Source organism: Epinephelus moara, chromosome 22 (genome assembly GCF_006386435.1).
Source record: "Epinephelus moara isolate mb chromosome 22, YSFRI_EMoa_1.0, whole genome shotgun sequence".
Classification (NCBI taxonomy): Eukaryota; Metazoa; Chordata; class Actinopteri; order Perciformes; family Serranidae; genus Epinephelus; species Epinephelus moara.
The window spans coordinates 40,748,070-40,769,360 of record NC_065527.1 but is presented as its reverse complement, the minus strand read 5'-3'; the positions used below and the strand labels follow the sequence as shown (position 1 = coordinate 40,769,360).

Below are 21,291 nucleotides of genomic sequence, written 5' to 3'. Positions count from 1 at the left end.
TTTATTTTTAATTATAATTATTTTTTTTATTAAACTGATGGTTATGTTTAATTATTTAATGTTAGTTTAGTTTTAGTATAGTTAGTTTTGTAAAACTTATTTAATGACCTTACTTTAATGTGTTAAGTGAATCACCCATTAATTAACAATTATTTATATTACTATACTTACTATAATTTAATTAATAAAATGTGCCAGATTTAGCTAAAAGGCAAATTTGTATCTCCAGTATTTATAATAATCTAAAAACAAGAGAATCAGTTATCAAAATCAACGATCAATCAATTATCAAAGTACCTGAGGATTGATATTCTTGCAATCTGAGTGACTAATCATTTCACTTAATACACAGTGTAAATGATTCCCATAATAAGTTTTTCATCATTGTTTTTTATTTCTAAATCCATATTTTAAATTCATACATTTCAAACCAGGTCAGTCAAAGTGTTTTTTGTTGGAGGAACATAAAATATATTTAACTATTTGTGCACAGATTTGAGAAGGTGGGAATGTCCACACAGACTTCATTTATCAATAAATATAACACGTCTTTATCATACATCTGACATTTCACAATGGTCACATCCTTCATGTTCAATATTCAGCCTCAAGTCCTGTTGTGACACAAGTGAGAAAACACAACACAATGTTATATTCAGATTACAGAGCTGGAATTATTCTCATATCACTCTAATTAAATTATTGTCTTTATAAACAACACAATTCATAAATATCAGCATTCTTAAAAGGTTTCTTCATCACATTCAGGGATAAGATACTCCACAGGGACTGACAGGCATCTGGTTAACGATGAACCAGTAGAGAAAATATTCAACTGGTGAACGACTGCCACTGTGCGCACAGGATCTGTTGCTTTACGTGCAGCTTCCCTTTGCTCTGTGAAGGGTGATGTTAGAGAAACAAGAAGCTGAAGAGCACAAAGGTTGTGGGACTGTGAATGTTTTGTCTAGAGACTCAAGAGTGAGATTAAGCAGTGGAAAAGAAAACACTCCCTAGTCAATATTTTGAGAGTTGACGGTGCAAAGTCTGAGGTTAAGTTCTGTGTCTTCGGCAGCAGGTTGAGGGAAGTTGGTGGAGGGATGGGATGTTGCTACATGAGGCTATCATCTCTGTGAGAGGGAGGTGGAGGTGGTGGTGGAGGTGGAGGCAGCTGCTGGTTGTCCCCCTGCAGTGTGGCAGGGGTGTCGGCCTGTGCGAAGGAGTCGGTGGAGCGAGTGCTGATGCGAAGAGGAGCCAGGCGGCTCAGGTTGCTGGGCGTCCATGGCAGCCTCACCTGGGCCCGCTGCGAAGGGGCCACTGTGCTGCTGTCGAGCTCAGCCTCTGCCAGCCACGGGGGAATCTGCATCGGTGACATGGGGTCCAGCTCCGGCATGAAGGCTGGATTCTCTATTCCAGCTGGATGAAAGAAACAAACTGAATTAGTGATTTGAGTGTTAAAGACACTGGTGGAAAGTACTCTATAGATGCTAAAATTACTGTAGATTTAAATGGAGTCTGGTGGGTTTGGCTATAATGATTCAACACAGATCTGACTTTTTATCAGACAGGTCTACCTCTGATACGCTTATAAAAACAATCTGAGCCTGTCAGTGGCAAAACAAACACTTTTAGTGGATGCACAACATGCCCCAAATGATTACATTGCAGCCTGTTTCGTGGCTTAATACTGGACCTATTTCAGCAATTATTGTTCCCATTAGTCACTCAGTCACAAAAACATGGGTAAATAGGGTCCAGGTTGAAAAATACCAAACTATCCTTTTAAACAGAATAACTACAAAAAAATAATCATGTACTCAGGACTACCTAAATATAAATCTTTTGTTAAAACCTTACTATTTAAAACAGTTTTACATTAACAGTCTGAGGCACAGATAAGAATCGCAACTGGGCGAGCACGTGTGGTTGAACTCTGATCAATGGTGTTCAAACGTATGCGCTTACCAAGGCGCGCTCCTTGTGTGCCGAAGTGTTTTACATAATAAGGTTTTAGCAAAAATGCACGTTTGCATGCAACTGGATACCTTGGATTACACTGCACAAGTTTTGTGAGTTTGTAAACTGAAGTTTTGATATAGCTCTGCTGTTGGTAAACTTGATCCTCAATAGAATTGTTTTAAATTTTTGGATTCTTCGTTCACTGTGGAAGGAAGTGAGAAAAACTGTTTTCTTCACGAGGTTTTCATCATAGTGGGGTGAGTTACTGATATACAAATGACTATTTTGTGGGTGAAGTACAATGTATTTCTTTTAAGTAGGAGTTTGAATGAAGGACTTTACTCGCAACGTATTTTCAGAATGTCCTATTGGTACTTTTACTGGAGTAAAGAATCTGAGTACTTCTTTCGGCACAAAAAAGTTGGACAAAACAGTGGATTTATTTTACCTCCTGCTCTGTAGGTCACCCTCATGGGGAACGAACTGCCTGACGCCTCATAGCCCGAGGCGGTGTCTCCCTCTGAGAACTCAAAATCTAGAAAAAAATAAGCAGTTTTTCAGAAAGAGGTTTTCATTAAGCACTTGGACAATTTAAGATCATGTATAGGGTTTAAAATTCAAACACAGATACAAACCTTCATCACCAGAATAGTAGCTTTTACTTTTGTCTGTTGATTTTCCATTTGGCATCTGCAGGTGGTAGAATACTCGGTTTATTAGTATATGACATCTTAAACAAAGTTACACAATGTGAAAAGCAAATACAGATGTTTTAACTGGTAGGGCTAGGTATTGTTGACAATTATTTAAACACAATCAGATGCACAAGAACTGTCTTAATTATATGATATAGAGTCTGCAAAAAGATGATTTCAAACAAGCACTATCTGATCAAAAAATAAGTTTACGAGAGGTTATATAATTAGTGTTATGAATACATTTTGGTTGATTTGGATCAATACCCAATTCAATTTTATATAATCCTATGTATATTATACTGCAGATTGTCAATTAAAAATGAAACCTTTTGCTGCTGGTCTTTCTTTGAGTGCTTGGTTATCGTCTTTGGTGGAGCAACGCCCATCTTTGTAGACTTAAAAGACTCCAAACGACTCCTCATGGTCCTCTGGAAGATCTCCTGCACCTCATTTTCATCCTTGTTGACATCAAAATGGCTCCGGCTGTATCTGTGTCGGTGCTGCACGCCAGAAAATGCAACAAAAATTAAAACTGTGTATGAACATTTGAGAGCAGATTTTTGGTAGGACAAAGAGGACAAGAAGACAGTCTGTAACTCGTATTCATCCAGAAAGTTCATCTTTGGCTTTAGACATTGTTTTTAAAGGGACATTCCACCAATTTTACATATGACCTTCAGTTTACACGTGTTAAAACAGTTGTATAATGTTTTCTGTAGCTTCTAAAGTTTGAAAAAATAACACTGATTATAGGTGAACTGAACACTGACGGTGTGATGTTTGAAATGAATGTTGCATTCTGGGAAATGTAGAATACAGCACTGAGGCATAGTGGGGACTAAAAATCTAGATATTTTGGCTTTGCTGCATCAAATTTGACCATTCATTTTTGTTTTAAATCTCTCTCTTATAATTAATTTAACTATATGAAAATATAATGTTACGAATGTAGTGTCGGCAGTGATGTGACTGAAGATGCTCACCTGTTTCCTGCCCTTGTACAGATGCTGCTGCAGCAGGTGATGAGTGTTAACGTCCTCTGTTTCCCTCAAACCATTCATGTTCTGCTCGTGCAGTTCCAGGCTCACTGATGGCACAGGGTCTCTTCTACAGCACGAAAAAAAAATCACGTCAGTAACTTTATGTCTTTATCACAATCAAGAGTACAGCTCTCATTTAGGCTTCTCATAAAAAAATATGGTAGAGATTTGGAGATATATTTAAAGATTATATCCACTAATTTGGTTTGTCTGTGGAAAATAAATGCGTGTGGTCACCAGAGGGCAGTGTCTGAGCAGGTATAACGTGAGTAGATGTTCAATCAAAATAGTAGAGCAACCTTAATTTTGAACTTTAGATGGCAGCTTGAATTAAATATGTCTATCTGTATATTCACAACTGAAACCGAAATAATGAAAGGAAGTTCTTTACCGAACAACTGTTGAAGAGTTTGTTCTTGTATTTACAGACTTCCCTGTCCCGTGATTGTGGTGTAAATCAGCATTTGCTCACCTCATAGGGGTCATTCCACCGTGATCCTCTGACGTGTCTGCTGTAACTTCAGGCATAACTTCTGAGAATTCGTCACCAAACTTCTTCTTGAAGTCCACAAATGCAGTTTCATTGCGGACAAACTCTAGAGAGCCTCTGCGTTCACCCTGCAACATCAGACCAGAGGACTTCCTTTACCAACCGAATCTTGTGTCTATTTCTTTAATGTCCACTTCAGCAAAATACACTTGAATATACTTGAAATGCATGAAGCATACGAGCCTCACCTCTGCCACATAGCTCATAGCATCCTTGAGGTTCAGCTTATGGAAGACGTTGAAGACGTAGTCGCGGCTCTTCCTCGCCGATGGCTTCATCAAAACCCTCGACATCCAGTTCTCCTCAAAGTGATTCCACCTTCACAGCAAGAGAGATTATTGTAGCTTCATTTAAACAGAAATTTCCCAGTAAATAATTGTAAAGATGTCTTTACGTACTTGTCCCTCATGTAGTTATGTCCAATTTGTCCCGATATATCTTCTATGGCAACAAGCATGTGATCAAACACCTAAACAACAAGAACAGAGATTCTGTCAGAGGTGGACTGCAGCTCAGTAGTTTGTGGTTCTTGCTGTAAGCTAATTTCAAGCTCTACCTTGTTCTGCACTTTTTCTATGAGTGTGAGCTCCGACACTGCAGCTCTCTTTACTTTGAGCCAGGTGACCAGAGGTTTCATCGTTATTCCCTGCGAGGCATGGGAGAAACACAAAGTTATTTTTGTTCTGTAATATTAATTGTCTGTTAATGAGTCAAAGACACTAAAGTTAAAAAAACAAAAGCAAATGTACCAATACACTCCATTCAAGACAGAAAAGTGGTTACCTGAAGAATGACAGTGAAGTACACCACAATGAGAGTTGTGCAGACCATCAGATTCTTCTCCTTTATCTTGCTCCCATCCAGCATCGTAGCTAGGCCATATGCGACTGCCCCTCGCAAGCCACCGTAGCTCATAATCACCTGATCTATGAACTCTATGGGGACCAGCCTGAACTTGTTCAGGATCCAGGTGAGGAAAAACACACCTGCAGTACACGTGCACACAAACACAGTCTTGTTTTGTGACCTCTGACACCAGATAGTGTTTGTACTAAAAACTGACAGCAGGAGACAAAAATCTCACCGATGAATCTGTACACAATGATGAAGAGGAGTGTGAGGAGAATGAAGCCCGTGTTCCACACCCAGATTGTCTTATCGATGGCCGAGATGCCGAGGAACACAAAGATGATGGTTTCTGATCCGTTGGCTAAAACTTTCATGACATATCTGACTGTGGTGACGGACCTCTCGTCCATGTTTGAATTGATGTACTTCTGGCAGCACATACCACAGAAAACAATGCTACATAACAAAAACACAGAAATAAAAAATGAATATGTGACCTCTACGTACAGAAATAATAAAACGTGTTTTTCATGATGTACTCACGAAAGGATGGCAGACAGGGAGAGCATCTCAGCAGTCAGGTAGGCGAGGTACCCCAAGACGAAGACAAAGCCTGGCTCAATGATCTGGATGTTTTTAGTGCATCTGGTCACAAGAGAAATCAGCAGGCCAAATACAAAGCCCACGAGGGATCCACCAAACGCCACCACAAAGAAGGAAACTGCAAAGAGAAAGAGAGGAAGGCACATGTTTAACTGTTTATTTTAATGTTATTTGGCATAATTTGCATTATTTACTGTCTATCACACTTTTATCCAAAGCTGTTACACTACATGCACATGTTTCATTGTTCCATACTAATGTGTAAATAAATATCACTCCTTACTTATTCCTTTAATGATCTCCACAGCATTAATTTTGGGTCCTCCCAGTGACACAAATGCATCAAATACATTGAAGAGCACCTAAGAGAAGAAGAAGAAGAAAATTAATTTTCCATCTTTTGGGGGTAGAAAAAACTATAATAAATACTGGGCTTCTCTACAGCTATTGAAGCTGCAGTTGGTAACTTTTATAAAAAATAACTTTTTGTTATATTTGCTAGTACATGAGACAGATGATCTGTGGAATAAAATCATGTTTCTCCTCCTAGTTCTTCAAATGACATTTGCTAGAATCCACCGCAGCTGAAGGAAAACAACCAATCAGAGCTGAGGAGTCTCTAACACAGCTGTAGATCACTGCTCATGAACTGTAGTCAAACTGTCAAACTAGGCAGTGCTGATCAAATATGAATCAAGATTCTGTTACTGCATTGCTCACTTCTCACCTCAGATAAACATATTTTAGACACACACTCCTTTATATTCCCTTTCACTCTTCACTGTAGTTTCAGAAATGATGATGAATAGAGTGGAATTTAATGATTCATAATACATAGCAATTCTTATTCATCAGATCAGCCTCTTCAAAGAGCCCTTTTTGATCGACCAGCCAGGGAGAAAGTTCAGGCAAGGTGTCAAGAACTCAATCAGGGTAAAGGTCCTCACTTTGAAGAGCACAATGTTTGCATTCTTTGCACTTCATGTCTTGGAAGTGGTGGATGTCTTGGCAAAGGCACAAACTGTTCTGCTTCTCAGGAGGTAACATAATAAAGAACAATGTAGCATACGAACCACCGTCACTCCGTCGTTAAGCAGCGACTCTCCAAACACCATGATAAACAGGACCTCGTTGACGTGGACTTGCTCAAACACGGCGATGACGGCTACAGGGTCCACAGCAGCAATCAGACTGCCGAACAGAAGATACTGCAGCAGACCGATGTCCAGGTCACCTACAGCACACAAGGCAGGAAATACACTAAATTTGGCTTTTATTTAATATACGGCGGAGCAGGACGTTGAAAGAATCTGTAAGAGATAAGGCCCTTAACCACTCTACAATCCACTAGCTGCATTAAGATCCAGCGACAGGCCTTTATGAATCAATCATGGCACTGTGAGGGACCAAGTAGAGTTTGCAATATACCCATGGATGGACGGACAACTTTAACTGGATTACTTTGATAATGAAGAAAACTTAAAAATACGACGATTCTTAGACAAGTTCTAGAGTACAAGGGAATGTCTTTTTTGTGATTTCTAAGCTGATTAATGGACATTTGTTTGAGATGGACACTGGAGATAATAATATCCCCTTAAAGTGTAAGTCACAGTGAATCTAAAAAATATGTGTATCTGTCTGTATATGTCTGTTTGTTTAGATTTGACACTGAAAAGAAACGTGATTTTTGACAAAAAATTGCAGGCCAAATATAAGGCCAAACTAGAACTAGACCTAGAGCTAGAACACCAGGGTGCACCTGAACCTTTCACCTCACACAGTTCAAACTGTAGGCACTGTTGACATTTTGTTCCTATTCAGTTTATATTGTCAATCTGACTAACTTCTCCTATCTTACACCCTTATAAAAATAAACTACAGAAAAACATGTCATGCAGCGGGACTTGAATCTCTTGAGGTCCCTTAATCTGAACATCCCAGAATGATCTTGACCCCTTTTGCTTCAAGTAGCAGACAGCCTGCTGGAGTGAAAGTCTTACCCATGGCTCCTCCCATGTGACAACCCCACAGCGACAGCCCCAAGCTGGCAGCGTTCCAGCAAGTCCCGATGACGGCGTAGATCAGGATGGCCCCCATGTTGCTGAAGAAGAGCTTGTTTGGCATAGAGTAGCCCGCGTCCAGGATGATTTGAGGCAACAGGTAAAAGAAGAACACTGTTGGGGTCAGTGTGAAGGTCTGTACCTTGTCCGCACCCCAAATCATCCCGCCCAGGATGAAGCCAAAGCAGATGAGCAGGGCGCTCTCTGGGATGATGCTGGTCACATGATGGTTGGCCTCGATGACTGAGAGAAGAGAAATCTGTCATGTGGGGTACCTCACAACAACTGACAATACTAGGGGTGAATTTTCTTAAGATATGACTGACAAAGTTTCAAAGGCATTGCATCATAACAAAACATAAACTAAAGCTCTTTGAGAGGTTGCAAAATTCGCAAATGATCAACTGTGGCACTCGACTGAGAAAGGGACACTTTATGTTCTGGGCATATGATTAACCAGCATGGTGGCACATATTAAGGTTCATAAATCTCTCTGCTTAACTAAAGATATACTTCTGCTAAAGGTTATTTGATCTAATGACCTGACAAAGTGTCCCTAAAGCTTATTTAATAATCAAACCTACTGAACCATTAGAATAAATCCATTCCTGTTTTCAGCCCCCGCCCCCGGGGCTTTAAACTTTTGCTAAGCTGATATGTTCTATTCCAAACTAGTTGAAGATTAAGTTAAGAAAACTTTGGGTAAAGGTCTGTTATATTTCAATGCTGTGTTTATATTTGTGCATAAGAGTGGAACCCAAAGCAGCAACAAGTAGAAGATCAGTAACCGTAAAGATGCTGCAGCTTTTTTCACTTCTTTCAGCACACAAGGTTTTTGGTATTCTGCCTGAGATGTCTTTGGAAAACAGTACAATTTCAACATTGTTTAAGACAGAAGTCTGATATGGATTATTTTGTACTGAAGCTGCCGATTGACAACAATGTTCAATATCTTTTAGAATCAATCAATCATCACAATCATTGTTTTTTTCAGAGAACAATGTTCTGGTCAGGGGGTGAAAAGCCTCTGAAGCAGCATTTTACATGAACCTGACTGTTTAACTTGCTCCTGAAACCTTTCACCCCTAAGCCTTCACAAGAGCATCAGTATTAGAAGTGCAAACTCATCCAGTGGGCCAGATTGGACCCTTTGGCGGGCCATTTCTGGCTGTATGTTTAGCACCCCTGTTAAACTCTTGACTTGAGTCTGTGGAATTTCTAAAAACAGAAGAAACGCGTCTGTTCTCTGGAACAGCATGCTGTGTTGATGACAAAGACTTGTGTTCGCTGCTGCTGGAAGTGACACTATTTGTTACAGTATTAGAGACATATTCCGGTGCAATCTGACAAGTTTTTCCCTTCTAGGAAAAGGGTTCTAGGGTTTCTAGGGTTCTAGATGAACATAAGATAAAGCCAGAGTTAGAGCAGTTTTGATTATTTCATATCACACATTTCTTGTGAATCAAAAGCTGACAACAGTTACATTACTTACATTGCCAGCACTGTCAGTGAAATCTGCCATACAAACCTAAACTTCATTTTGACTTTGTACCATTTATGGAACAATAAAGACCTCAATCATGCTCTATCATGTGGACAAATTTCGTTGAAAATAGTGGGTTGTGTGTGCCCTAAAAAGTTATGGAGAAACCAAGGTGAAATATCTTAACTTAACTTAAGGTTATCTGGCTTTTTTGTCGCTTTTATGGGGCTTTCACAACACTGCACAGTAACTCGCCGCCCCCAGTCAGCTCAGTGAAGGTAAGGTGGCAGAGGGGAAACAGTTTCGAACACAGTGGAAGGGGTATGAAGCAGTTCCTGCCCACATACATGTGAACAAATTTTCACCATGTTGAACCTCTGGCAATTGCCGCCTGAATGAATACCCCGAGTTACAGCGCTAGCAAATTAGTAGTGTTCACAGAAGCACCTGCCAGTCACCACAGCTGTGGAAGACAGTGGGTACAGCCACTTTTAAAAATGCTTTGTTTTTGGAGGGAACACTTGCAGGTGGGCGGTGTTCAGGGCAGCGTGAAACCAGCTTTAATGTCTTTTGCATTGGCATGACCCCTTACTATTTTGCAGACAAAGCTTAGGCAGAGTACGTTAACTTCCAAATAATGGTCGATGGTCAAGTTTGAGCTCAAGATTGTTATGCCTACACTTCACTTAGGTGGACACCAGAACGCACAAACACACACAAACACACACAAACACACACACACACACACACACATCTCATAAGATTAATAGTCCTAAAAATCATTTTTAAAAAAAAAAACCTTTCTGGCACATTCTATCTCCAAAAATGTTTTTTACATACCCAATTTACCACAACCAACCACCAATATCCATAACACAATGAGATAAGGAGTTTCCACATGGTGCCACTTAAAGGTCACGACGGGTATTCCTGTGATGACGCTGGAGCCATGGCCGTGTTCGGTCTGATTTAAGTTCGATTTGGACTCAGATGGTGGCTTCAGATGGGACTCTTGATGCGCCACGTCCCGGTTCCCCCTCTCATCCCCTGAGACGAGGCAGATTAGCAACACTGACCCCAACAGCCAGAGGTGTACATATCCGCAGTGTTGCATTTGAGTAAGTAAATTTAAAAAATAGGGTAAAAAGAGAGCCGAAAAAAAGTCCTTTATCTCAGATGTCAAGGTGGTGAACTGTTTGTACTGTTTCCAGCCTGAACAATGTGTCACACTGCTTATCCTCCTTTTAATGGGTGGATTTGTGCTTCCTCTGTCTTACTCACTCTTGTTTACTATCACTATCCTCTCACTGCTCTTTCCTCCTAGTGTTCCATCTTTTCTCCTAGTCTGAAACTTTGTGTGCTCCCACAGCCTGTGGTTGGCAGTGAATTCAGACGTGTGTAGAACCCTGGACTCAGCCTTTTATATCTACAGTATCTCCTCTATGACCAAGGATTTGTGTGAGTGTGGCATGTGTGTGTGTGTGTGTGTGTTTGTGTGTGTGTGTGTGTTCAGGTTGGCGGATTACATGAGGGGGAGTAACGGATGTCCAAGAAAGGTCTTCAGTTATTCAGTCACGTTTGAAACATTCACTAATCATTGCTTTGTTTGCGCTTTCTGGTTTCTTAACGCATCAATTCTAGTTTGTCATGACACATTTTCTGAGTGTATGTGTGTGTGTGTGTGTGTGTGTGTGTGTGTGTGTGTGTGTGTGTGTGTGTGTGTGTGTGTTAGGGAGGGTCGGAGTAAGTGATGGCGCAGAGGTCATTTGACGAATACCTGTGCGAGTTTAGGAACATTTCCACTGGCTTCATCCCACAGCTTTGTGCTTACTAATGATTGACGCTGATGTTGCTCAATCCTGGTTAAAGACTCCCCGTCCCTTGACGTGAGAGAGATGAGAAAGCTGTCTTCACGCAGGCCCGAAAATACCTCCACTGATACAATGGAGTTATAATTCACTTATTGATTGTCCTAGCATTTTAGATAGTATTAGTGTGACTACATTTCAGACCTCTCTCCAGTCCCTCTCATCAGATAAAAGTATTTCACAGTTTTTCAGTCCAAAAGCTTCATTGTGCTTCAAAAATATTTCTTTTCATTGTAATGCAGATAAGCACTGTAGTGCAGTGTAGCACTGAATCTTCATCCTAATGCAGTAAAAACTTACAAATGCACCAAATGTGTGTTAATCCGCAGCTGAAAATAGTTCCCCCCAAAATGTACTATTCACTCATGTTTGAGTAACGTTTGCTGAGAACTACAGTGCCCCAGTGTTTAAGGAAATCACTGAGCCTTTCTAAAAAATGAAAGTGCATATTAAACATTTATGTCTTCAGTAAGAACCACTGGATTTGGGGACAGACTAAAACATTTCTCTTCTAATGAGATTTGTTGACTTTTTTACAGTTATCCTTTTAATAACTATTACACTAACATCTCTCCAAAGCAAATGTAGATTAGTCTGCTTACAGTATTCACAAGCACATACTGTATTTTTTCCCATAAGCGCTGATTCACTCAACTTGTTGCTTTGTGACTGGATGTTTTTTTAGGCCAGGTGTCCCATCCTGTTTGAGCAGGACAAGGGACAATAGCCTCATTGGTAAGATGGACTGGTTTGATGATTTGATACGTACTGTAAGCTCTCACACAGGCAAAGCTATGAACCTGTATGTCTTTACTAAGAGCTTTAGAGAAGTCACTAAAATATCTGAAGTTGCTCATATGGAAATACATTGTAATGTTTGAGTTGATATAATTTAGCATTATTTCTAATGTTGATCCTGTTTGACAGCTGTTACATTGGTCTATTGAATAATTAAAGCAGCTGTATCTGTGATAGACGTCCTCTTGGTTTTTGACAGTTGTAGAATAAGTATTCAGATCATTTACTTACATAAAAGTATTGATACAACACTGCAAAAACTCTCTACTACCAGTCAAAGTCATGCATTCAAAACCATACTTAAGTAAAAGTATGTTAAGTATTATCAGTAAAATGTACTTAAAGTATCAAATTAAAAGTGCTCAATGTGCAGTCGGATGTTCCCTGTCTGTGTTTTACTGTAATATCTGACGTTTTTGGATTAATATTGTTGCTGCATTAATGTGTATGTTGCGTTTTAGTGACGCAGATGTTTAAGTTTGCTCTAACTTTAACCCCTTTATTTTGGAAAGGATTGAAATATAACTTGACCATAGAAAAGACATTGTCTGAAAATAACAATCAAACAAAGGTTCGACCCAGGGTCGGGGGTTCGAACCCAGGGTGGGGAAGATCTTCTGTGCGGAGTTTGCATGTTCTCCCCGTGTCAGTATGAGTTTTCTCCGGGTACTCCCGCTTCCTCCCACAGTCCAAAGACATGCAGGTTAGGTTTATCGGTGACTCTAAATTGCCCGTAGGTGCGAATCTGAGTGTGAATGGTTGTCTGTGTCCTGTGATAATCTGGCGACCTGTCCAAGGTGTACCCTGACTCTCGCCCAATGTCAACTGAGATAGGCTTCGCCCATGGCTACAGACAACGACAACACAACCAGTGGATGAGGAGTACTTTTGTCTGGCGATGAAACAACTGCACTCCTCCAGATATGGAAAGAGGAAAACATCAAAGAAGGAGAACTGAGTCCTCTTTCAAACGAACTGACAATGTGAACACAAAAAGAACTGAGTCCCATTTCTGTCAGTCTACATTTTGGTCCACTTAAAGAAGACTGAGTTTGGTTCACTTAAAAAGGACCAAGTGTAAAAACACCCATATTCTATAAGACCATCATATGTTTGTAGTGTCACTGTCCTGTGAGAACCCCGTATCTCTAAAAATTGTCATGGTGTCAGAAAAACAGCCCTGTCTTAGCTTTGTGACAATGCATTTTGCAGCTGATCCAAGAGGGTTTTTAAAGCTTAAAAAGGAGGAGAATTTTCTCAACACAAAAAGAAACATTATTCAGTTTATCCAAAATAGTCAAAATGAACTCTGGAATGGACGCTGGAAGTTTTCACTGGACAGGAAAGGTATAAAAATCTGTAATCTTAAAAGTGAGTAAAGCTGTCAAAATGTAGTGGAGCAAAAAGTACAATGAGTAAGATGAAGTGAAGCAGAAGTATAAAGTTGAATTAATGGAAATACTTGTGTAAATTCAAGTACTTTGAATTTTTACTTATGTACAGTACTGGAGTAAATGTTACACTCCTGATGTGCTCTCGATGCTGTAAATCATCTTTATAAGAACATTTAGCTGCACAGTCGAGCATGAACTCCCTCGTTCAGCCTTATTAACTAAAGACCTAATAAGTCTTGCTGAACAGTGGCTGGACTTTAACTTGAACCTTTTAATCATATTAAGAGGCCACAGCTCTGTGCACACTTTAGCAGCTGCAACAAAGAGAGGTCAACTTCATGGTGACAAAGAGAGGTCACATAGAGGTCGTTTTGTAGACTGGGAGGCACTGTAGCTACAGTTGAGGATAGTTGTGTTATTGTTTGTCAGGCTGCTGTGAAAAATACTGTTCTCCTCAATGAAATGTGTCTTTTGTGACGTCAGTCAGCAAACGCATCAGTGTGGCAAATAAAATTCCATTTTGGACCTGATGATATTTAGCTTTACTATGCATTATTTTTTTGCCTTTTTTTACTGTTTACAATCAGCACTCAGATGCAATATTAGTATATACTAAGTTTAGTATAAGCTTAGTATAGCTTAGGAAAATCTGTACTTCCTACGTGTAATCATTATCTTATTATACTGCTCTGTTTTTAATGATGCTCCCTTAAATTACAACATCACCAACCTTATAGGGGAGGTGACCTGCTGGGAGTGGAAAAAGTCAGAGATGACACTGACAGTGACTTCAGTAAATGTGAAAATGTCCCTGACCTTTTAAAGGAAAACATTAACCTATACTTCTTAAAAGTGGACTAACTCCATTTTGATGATACAAAATGTCTCCAAATGAGGTGAGACCAGAGAAGTTATGGTCCTGCACAGACTGGCAGGTGACAAAGAAGCTTTCCAGCTCATGTCTGATATAAAAACCTGCATTTATTGTCCATTGTGTTTCCATTAGCCCAGAGAAGAGGGGCTTGACAGCACTGAGGAGGATGAAAGAAAGCAAGCATTGTAAATCTGTAAAGAGGAAATAAAATCTGAAGAAAATTGGTGCCATTGCCTGCACTTCAGCTTAAAGTCAACATTTAAACTGTGCACGTTTGAGCTTATGTAAGAATGCTTTATGAAACCCATTTGTTTCAGTTCCTAGAAAGACAAGTTTGTCAAACCAATGTTTATTTAGTTTTGTGCTTTTCAGTAGTTTTTATATTTATTTTGTTTATAATTTCTGTAGTTCAGTTTAGGTTCAGTTAGTTTCCAGAGTGGGCTCAGTTGAGTTATTATTATTTAAAAATGTTAAGTTTTATTAGTGTTAGTTTTAGTTTTGTCTTATTATAATATGATGGTATTAGTCATGGACAAGATTTAAGCAGTTTAGAATAGTTTAACACTATGTGAAGGTAGTTGACGCGGGCCTGATTCCACCTTACCCCTATCACTTAGCCCTTACTCCTTCATTTTGCGTGTTCACGTCAAGGGGTAGGGTGTCCCAAATGTTGTTGGGATAGAGAGATAGGGTGATGTGTTAGGGCTCATTTATGCTCAACATAAGATACAAGATACAACCGTAGGAGTTGGCAACAATATTTAAAAAAAATGGCGGAAAAGGAGAGAATTGGTAATTGGTAACTCTGTTGTTTTAAACTCTTGACTCTACCCTCTAGTGCCATCTATTGGCTGCAGCTATGCAAACAGAAAGGAAGCATGGACGTATGAGGGCATTGACATTTACAAAGTTTGAAACTGGCATATCCATATATATTCATACATAAAGGGAATATAAATGAGCCATTTGTGCTACATTGTCCATTGTCCCAAACGGTTTTTCAGAGGCGCACTCCAAAACCGTGTTATGTAATTCATCAGCAAGATGGCTGCACAAGCAACAAGAGAAACCTACAAATGAATTTTCTTTGTGAATAAAGACGTAAAAGTTACAATAACCTTCGTATTATCTTGGTTTAATGTTGTGCAATGTGTTATGGCCCTTTTCTTTAAAACAAGCATAACAAGAGAAATTGCAAATATGCCAATGTCCAAATAGCTAAATAGCTAACATCATTGTTATGCTGATTTGTGCATGTCAGTCCAGCATATTGAAATATTTCCATGTTTTCTTTGACGATTTGTTTGATGGCTTGATAGCGTGAAAGCTGTGAGCAAATTGCAAGCATACCGACAACTAAAAAAGGATGCCTATAGCCCACACAAAAGAGATCACCACAGCAGGAGATGGCATTGCATGTGTTTACGTAAACCCTGCATACCGATGACGTATCAGGGTCTTGGAGGGTCGTCCCAATTCATAAGGGAAGTTTTCAACCATTACCTTTTCTAATTCTGTTCCAAGGGGCAACGTGGCACTCGAAAACAAGTGGTAGGTGTAAACATATGAAATGGGGTTGGGCCTCAGAGTCATTTAGACATCTCAGTCTCAATGAGCATACGCATCAATACCTCCTCATGCATGTTTATTTATTTTTTTAAGATTATTTTTTGACTTTTTGCCTTTATTAGATAGGAAAGTCTAAGCATGAAAGGGGGAGAGAGAGGGGATGACATGCAGCAAAGGACCACAAACTGGAATTGATCCAGTGGCCACTGTGGCAAGGACGCTGCCTTTTGTATGTGGGCTGCCTGCTCTCCCTACTGAGCCACTAGGCACCCCTGTGTTGACAAATTTGACCAAACTAAAGTGTAAGACTTAAGACATTTCCTGTATATTTTCTATTTATTTTACTTGGCTTTGTAACCACAAAAGTCCAGTTTTAATTTTTATTTTAGTTAACTAAAATGTTTTTTCACACCTAGTTTTAGTGAACTATAATGACCTTGGTGTCAATCAGTTCTTCAAATTCACAGCGCTCTTAACAACAGGTGTGTATGTCAAGTTTCTCAGTGTGGTTAAGTACATTCTCATGGTTTCCTCCTACAAAACAATCAAACATTTATGAGACCTATTATTTGTGTATCCATAAACATTTAATCCCTTTATAAAAATTGCAGATAAAGTGGTAACATATTAGAGATGTCCTCTTATCCCTGTGTAAATGTTTGACTTCTACAAAGCCTTTGCTCTTTCTAATGTTTTTCTTTAAACAATTTCAAGTGTGAACTCAAAATCTCCTCCTCCAGCTGTGGGGAAATGCTGTATTATATAATCTTTCTATTTGAAAAGTGTTTATAAAAAACCACACATGCAAATCAGTTTTAAGATTTAAATAGTTTTAAACTATGTTGAGTTAAATTTTAAGTATTAAATCTCTGTAACCTGCAAAATTTGGAAGCAAAAGACAAATGTCAGTAGCTTCAGAAACATGTGCTAAAGCCACACGTAACATATTTCTTTGTTATCACTAATAATCTCTTGTGCAAGTTACTGTCAGTACAAACACGGCTGTAACATTTTCAGTTAAAGGCCGCACAGATTAACACTGAAACTGCCAAACCTGACATGTCTACTCTAACTACTGACAGACTCACAAAAAGAACTCTGTTAGTTGTGTCTGATTTCATTGTTTGGTTATCAACATCAGTCACTTCCTGCATCATATACAGGCAACCATAGTCCCATATTTATGCCAGTGGAGGTGTACACAAACACACACACACAAACACACACACATGTATGCTCATTCATTTACATTGTCCACAGTGCTGGAACCCATTTGCGTCTGTTGTGTATACATGACATGCTAATGACCATGTTCTAGGACAAGACAAGTACGTCTGCTCCATCTGGTGAGATTTTTAACAGAGGTCAAACTCTCTTTAAGCCCCCCATTTATGTTCAATTCATAATTTCGAAGTGGATTTTCTCCAAGTCCAACACAGGCATTTGAATTTGAAACATCTAAGAAACATGTAACGTGATTATCGGGTGACAGTTTTTAATCAATACTGTCTGGCAGTACCATTATTTGATACATAATTTAGACCCTAAACCTTGGACTGAGGTTGGGCGATGTGAAGATATACACAATTAAACTATAGAGGTATTTCTACCAATACAGGCTGAAGCAGCTACCCCTTAAAGGAAAACTTCACCCCCCAAATAACCATTTGTTTATTATTTCTCTGCTAGATTACCACTGCTTTGGGCCAACTAATAGCAGCGGTGTGAGACACATCACAAAACTAGGGTGACAGACCCTCGCGACGGCCCAACATTGACTGATGGCCGATTATCTGCTTGGTGTGACAGGGCCCTTAGACTGTATTAGTTTTACACATTGTAAAGGTGCCTAATAAACTGCTGAGTGTATGATCAGCTTTCATAATATGATGCATTTTAGAGATGAAATTATAGCTGTTAAAATTAGTTATACCTAGGGCAGGCCAATATACCAGTATTATATCGTGATGTGAGACTAGATATCACCTTAGATTTTGTGTTTTTTCCTGGTTTTAAAGGTCTAGTGTGTAGTGTTTAGAGGGATGTATTGCCAGAAATGGTATATAATAGGTATGTTTTCTTTAGTTAATAATCACCTGAAAATAAGAATTGTTGTGTTTGCATTACCTTAGAATGAGAAGTTTATATCTAATCTATCTATCTAATGGAGATTGCCATTTTGTACTGCTATGTTTCTACAGCAGCCCAGAATGGATGGACCAAACACTGGTGCCAGATAGGGCAACAAGTTTTTACGTTTTTGCAATGGCCATTGTAGCAAACAGCCCCTCCGCAACCAACAGTGTCAGAAAAACACTGATATTCTAATGTGACATTGCTTTATTCAGTGTTTTTACCCGTTTAAATCCCCTGGTCTGTTTGTTTACGAGAGGAGGAGACCTCTGCGGATAATTCAGGCTCCCGGTAAAAAAACCTCCAAACATCTGGATGTTAAGTTATCAGAGACAAAGGTGAGCAAAAATTAGCAGGTGCTGGGCTACCGGTCTGTCTGCAATGAGTCAAACAGCATCAGAGAAACACTGATTTGTAATATGAAACTGCTTTATTCTGTGTTTTTACCAGTTTAAATCACATAGTCCGGTTTTTTTGGAGAGGAAGAGACCTCTGCAGATAATTTGGCTCCCAGTAAAAACATCCTTAACATTAAAGAGTAAAGGATTCCTGACCAGGAGCTCATACTTGGCTCATGGGAGAGGTTTTAGCAGGTAGCAATGTGCAATCCTCACCACTAGATGGCACTGAATCCAACACACTGTACCTTTAAAGTCCGCAAAACAGTGAAGTGGTACAGTTTTCTAAACTAACCAGACATTTCTAGCTTTTCTTTTGTCTTTACCCAATTAGTCCTCAAATCCACATTACTGTTGATTATTTAACAAAAAACTTATTGTGTAAGTACTTTGTGAAAGCACCAATAGTCAACCCTACAATATAGTCGCAATATTGATATTCATGTATTTGATAAAAACGATTGTGATATCTGATTTTCTCCATATTGCCCAGCCGTAACTCTACCTCATCTTGCTAAAACATTAAAATGCTGACATCAGTAGTGATAAAAAGCTCGAAAAGGAGTTTTACTTTTGATACTTAAGCAGATTTTGCTGATAATTATTTTGTACCTTTGCTTAAGAGAAGCTACAAATGCAGGAATTTTACATGTAATGGAATACACTTTGAATTTTACACTCTTCTCACTGACGAAATGCCCTGATCACAATCTAACATTACCTTTAATTAAGCCACCAGGGCAAGTTGATCAAGAAGATGCTATGATAAAATCATAGTTACTATTCAAATGACTGTTTCAGGTGTACTTCAGATTAGACCTCTATGGAGGAGACTTGGTAGGACTCACTGATTTTGCAGACCCAGGAGACAAGGATCCACAGGGCCACCAGGTATGGGGTGGTGACGTGGTGCCACTTCCAGCTCACAATGGGTAGAGTGGTGATGGGTGCTCCACTGTGACCATGGTCGCCACTTCCAGAATCATGGCCTGAGTCTGTCTCACCGGTGTCAGAGCTGTTCCCATGGTCGCTGCCTGTGTCTGTAGTGCCAGTCTCTGTGCCGTGTCCTGTGTCTGTAGTGCTTGTCTCTGTGCCGTGTCCTGTGTCATCACTGGCCAGGCTCGGGCCTCTTGACACAGTCACCAATATGCAGAGAAAAAGTGCAAATCGCCATGTAACTGCCATGTTGGGAAAACTGCTCCACAAACTCTTACCGCAAAAGTTATTAAGACTGTTGACTCAAGTGCTCAAAGTCTTTCATTCCTCTCCCGTGTCTCCTCCTTCCCTCTCAGGTCACTTTGTTCTTACTTATGTCCATATCTTTATGTGGCCTGAGCATTGTGGCCCCTCTGTGCTCTCCTCTCTGCTGAGGATACAGGTTTTTACAGCAGGTGAAGCTCAGCCCATGCTGATGCTCGTTTGTCTCCTCCCACTCTGTACCCAGACCAGCTAGTTTGGCCACTTTACTCAAAGGAAGATTTGATGTTCTCGGCCCTTCTTTATTGGCTGTGAATGCTTTAGTTTCACAGTTGTTAAACTTCTTGTACCTAATTTATTGCAAAATATCCTGATCTTAGGAGTAATTCCTTGTTTGAATACTTTTGTCTACTACTCTACTTTGTTTTACAAATAAACAACATAAGAGTTTAAGGGGGCGGAACGTTTCTCCATTTAACAAAAACGGTTATTTTCTACATCCCACATTTTATTTTCGTAGTTTTGGACATGATTTCTATTTTACTTGCCAGATTTAGGAGCATCCCACTGATTTTACTACTACTGTACTACTCAGCCTCACGCCTGATTTACAAACTGAGAGTCTGACAGAGATGGACACATACCATTCAGAGAGTTTGAGACGGAAACATCACTCACTAGTTTGATTGGTCACATTCAATGGACATATGTAGTTTGCTATGAGAAGTTACAGAGAGACACGGCTTCAGTTTATGGGGTCACAAGCCCATTAAGCAAATTAAGTATTATTTGAAACTGTTTGGGTTATTTCCCTGCTTCAGCCCAAGACTATCAAATAAAATCTATGACACGCTCTTTAAGCCCATGGGAGTTATGGAGTATGGCACATGCGCAATGTAATTGGAGCTACGATGTGAGGGTTACAGCAGACAGCGCTAGAAATAAAGGGATAGAGTCTGCTCAGGTGCTCTTTGGGTGCATTCGAATGGATGGCAGCTGACTACATGGGCCTCTGAAGCTAATTTTATGTGGAATGACTGTTGTGATCTTAACTAGGATTTTCTGGACAAATATTACACTGTATCTTGATGGCACCTTCCTGGCTTATTAAAGAATAAAAAAAGAAATAAGACAAACTAATGTTGCCTCCAGGTGGCTTCTTTCAGTAAAACAGACCCATTTTATCTTTCCCTGGATGTGAATGTCACTGTGCATGTGTTTCGCAGAGTTTCTTATATGAAGTATGTATGAAGTATCAAATGATATGAGGACAGGAGGCCAGTTTGACCCGTTTGTCTCCCTTATTGGAAACAAGCACCTGCCCCCCCGACATCCACTCCTCTTGCCATACTGCATAACAGTGACTGTGTTGAGCCTTCATTGCCACCATACTTGAGTGTTTATGTGACAGAGACTTGTAAATGGACCTTAGTTTGGACATGTCGTTTCTTTTCCACAAGCCGTTAATCAAGGTTTACCTCCCTGCTGGGTACAGTCCCTTTAATTAAAATTTAAACAGCCATATCAGCTCCTAATCTCGCTGGAAGGAAACTCAGGATACTCATCATTTTCATTCTGGATACGTCAGAGCATGCATTTGGAAGTTGAGGAAATGACCAAGCAGGGCCTTTCCAGAAGGGCAGTATTTTACAGAAATTCCAAAGAACAAATGTGCACAAAAGAAAGTGTTAAAACAAATAAAACTTGTTTCCTGGTTCTCGCCTTATTGACAAAGACAGCTCAGGGTGTTTAATAAGGAAATTGGAGCTTTTATACATCAGCCTTACAGTAAATAAGACTGAAATTAAACTCTTA

At 39.6% G+C, this 21,291-nt stretch overlaps 1 protein-coding gene across 3 annotated transcripts; it reads right to left on the bottom strand.

The window, feature by feature from the left end:
- Positions 1-370: 370 nt before the first annotated feature.
- Positions 371-19,621, bottom strand: LOC126383704 (sodium/hydrogen exchanger 3-like). Of its 3 annotated transcripts, XM_050034315.1 has the most exons (17): positions 19,362-19,621; positions 19,128-19,328; positions 7,703-8,005; positions 6,773-6,933; positions 5,983-6,061; positions 5,640-5,817; positions 5,332-5,552; positions 5,031-5,233; positions 4,804-4,893; positions 4,646-4,716; positions 4,436-4,565; positions 4,170-4,315; positions 3,641-3,764; positions 2,984-3,157; positions 2,595-2,649; positions 2,408-2,494; positions 371-1,416 (listed from the first exon to the last, which is right to left on the bottom strand). In XM_050034315.1, the coding sequence occupies exons 1-17, from the start codon at positions 19,462-19,464 to the stop codon at positions 1,112-1,114; spliced, it is 2,631 nt and encodes an 876-aa protein (XP_049890272.1). In that variant the 5' UTR covers positions 19,465-19,621; the 3' UTR covers positions 371-1,111. The 3 variants fall into 3 exon arrangements, with proteins under 3 accessions (XP_049890272.1, XP_049890270.1, XP_049890273.1); XM_050034313.1 differs by having other exon boundaries at positions 19,128-19,621; XM_050034316.1 differs by lacking the exons at positions 19,128-19,328; positions 19,362-19,621 and adding an exon at positions 10,086-10,634.
- Between the last annotated feature and the right edge of the window lie 1,670 nt (positions 19,622-21,291).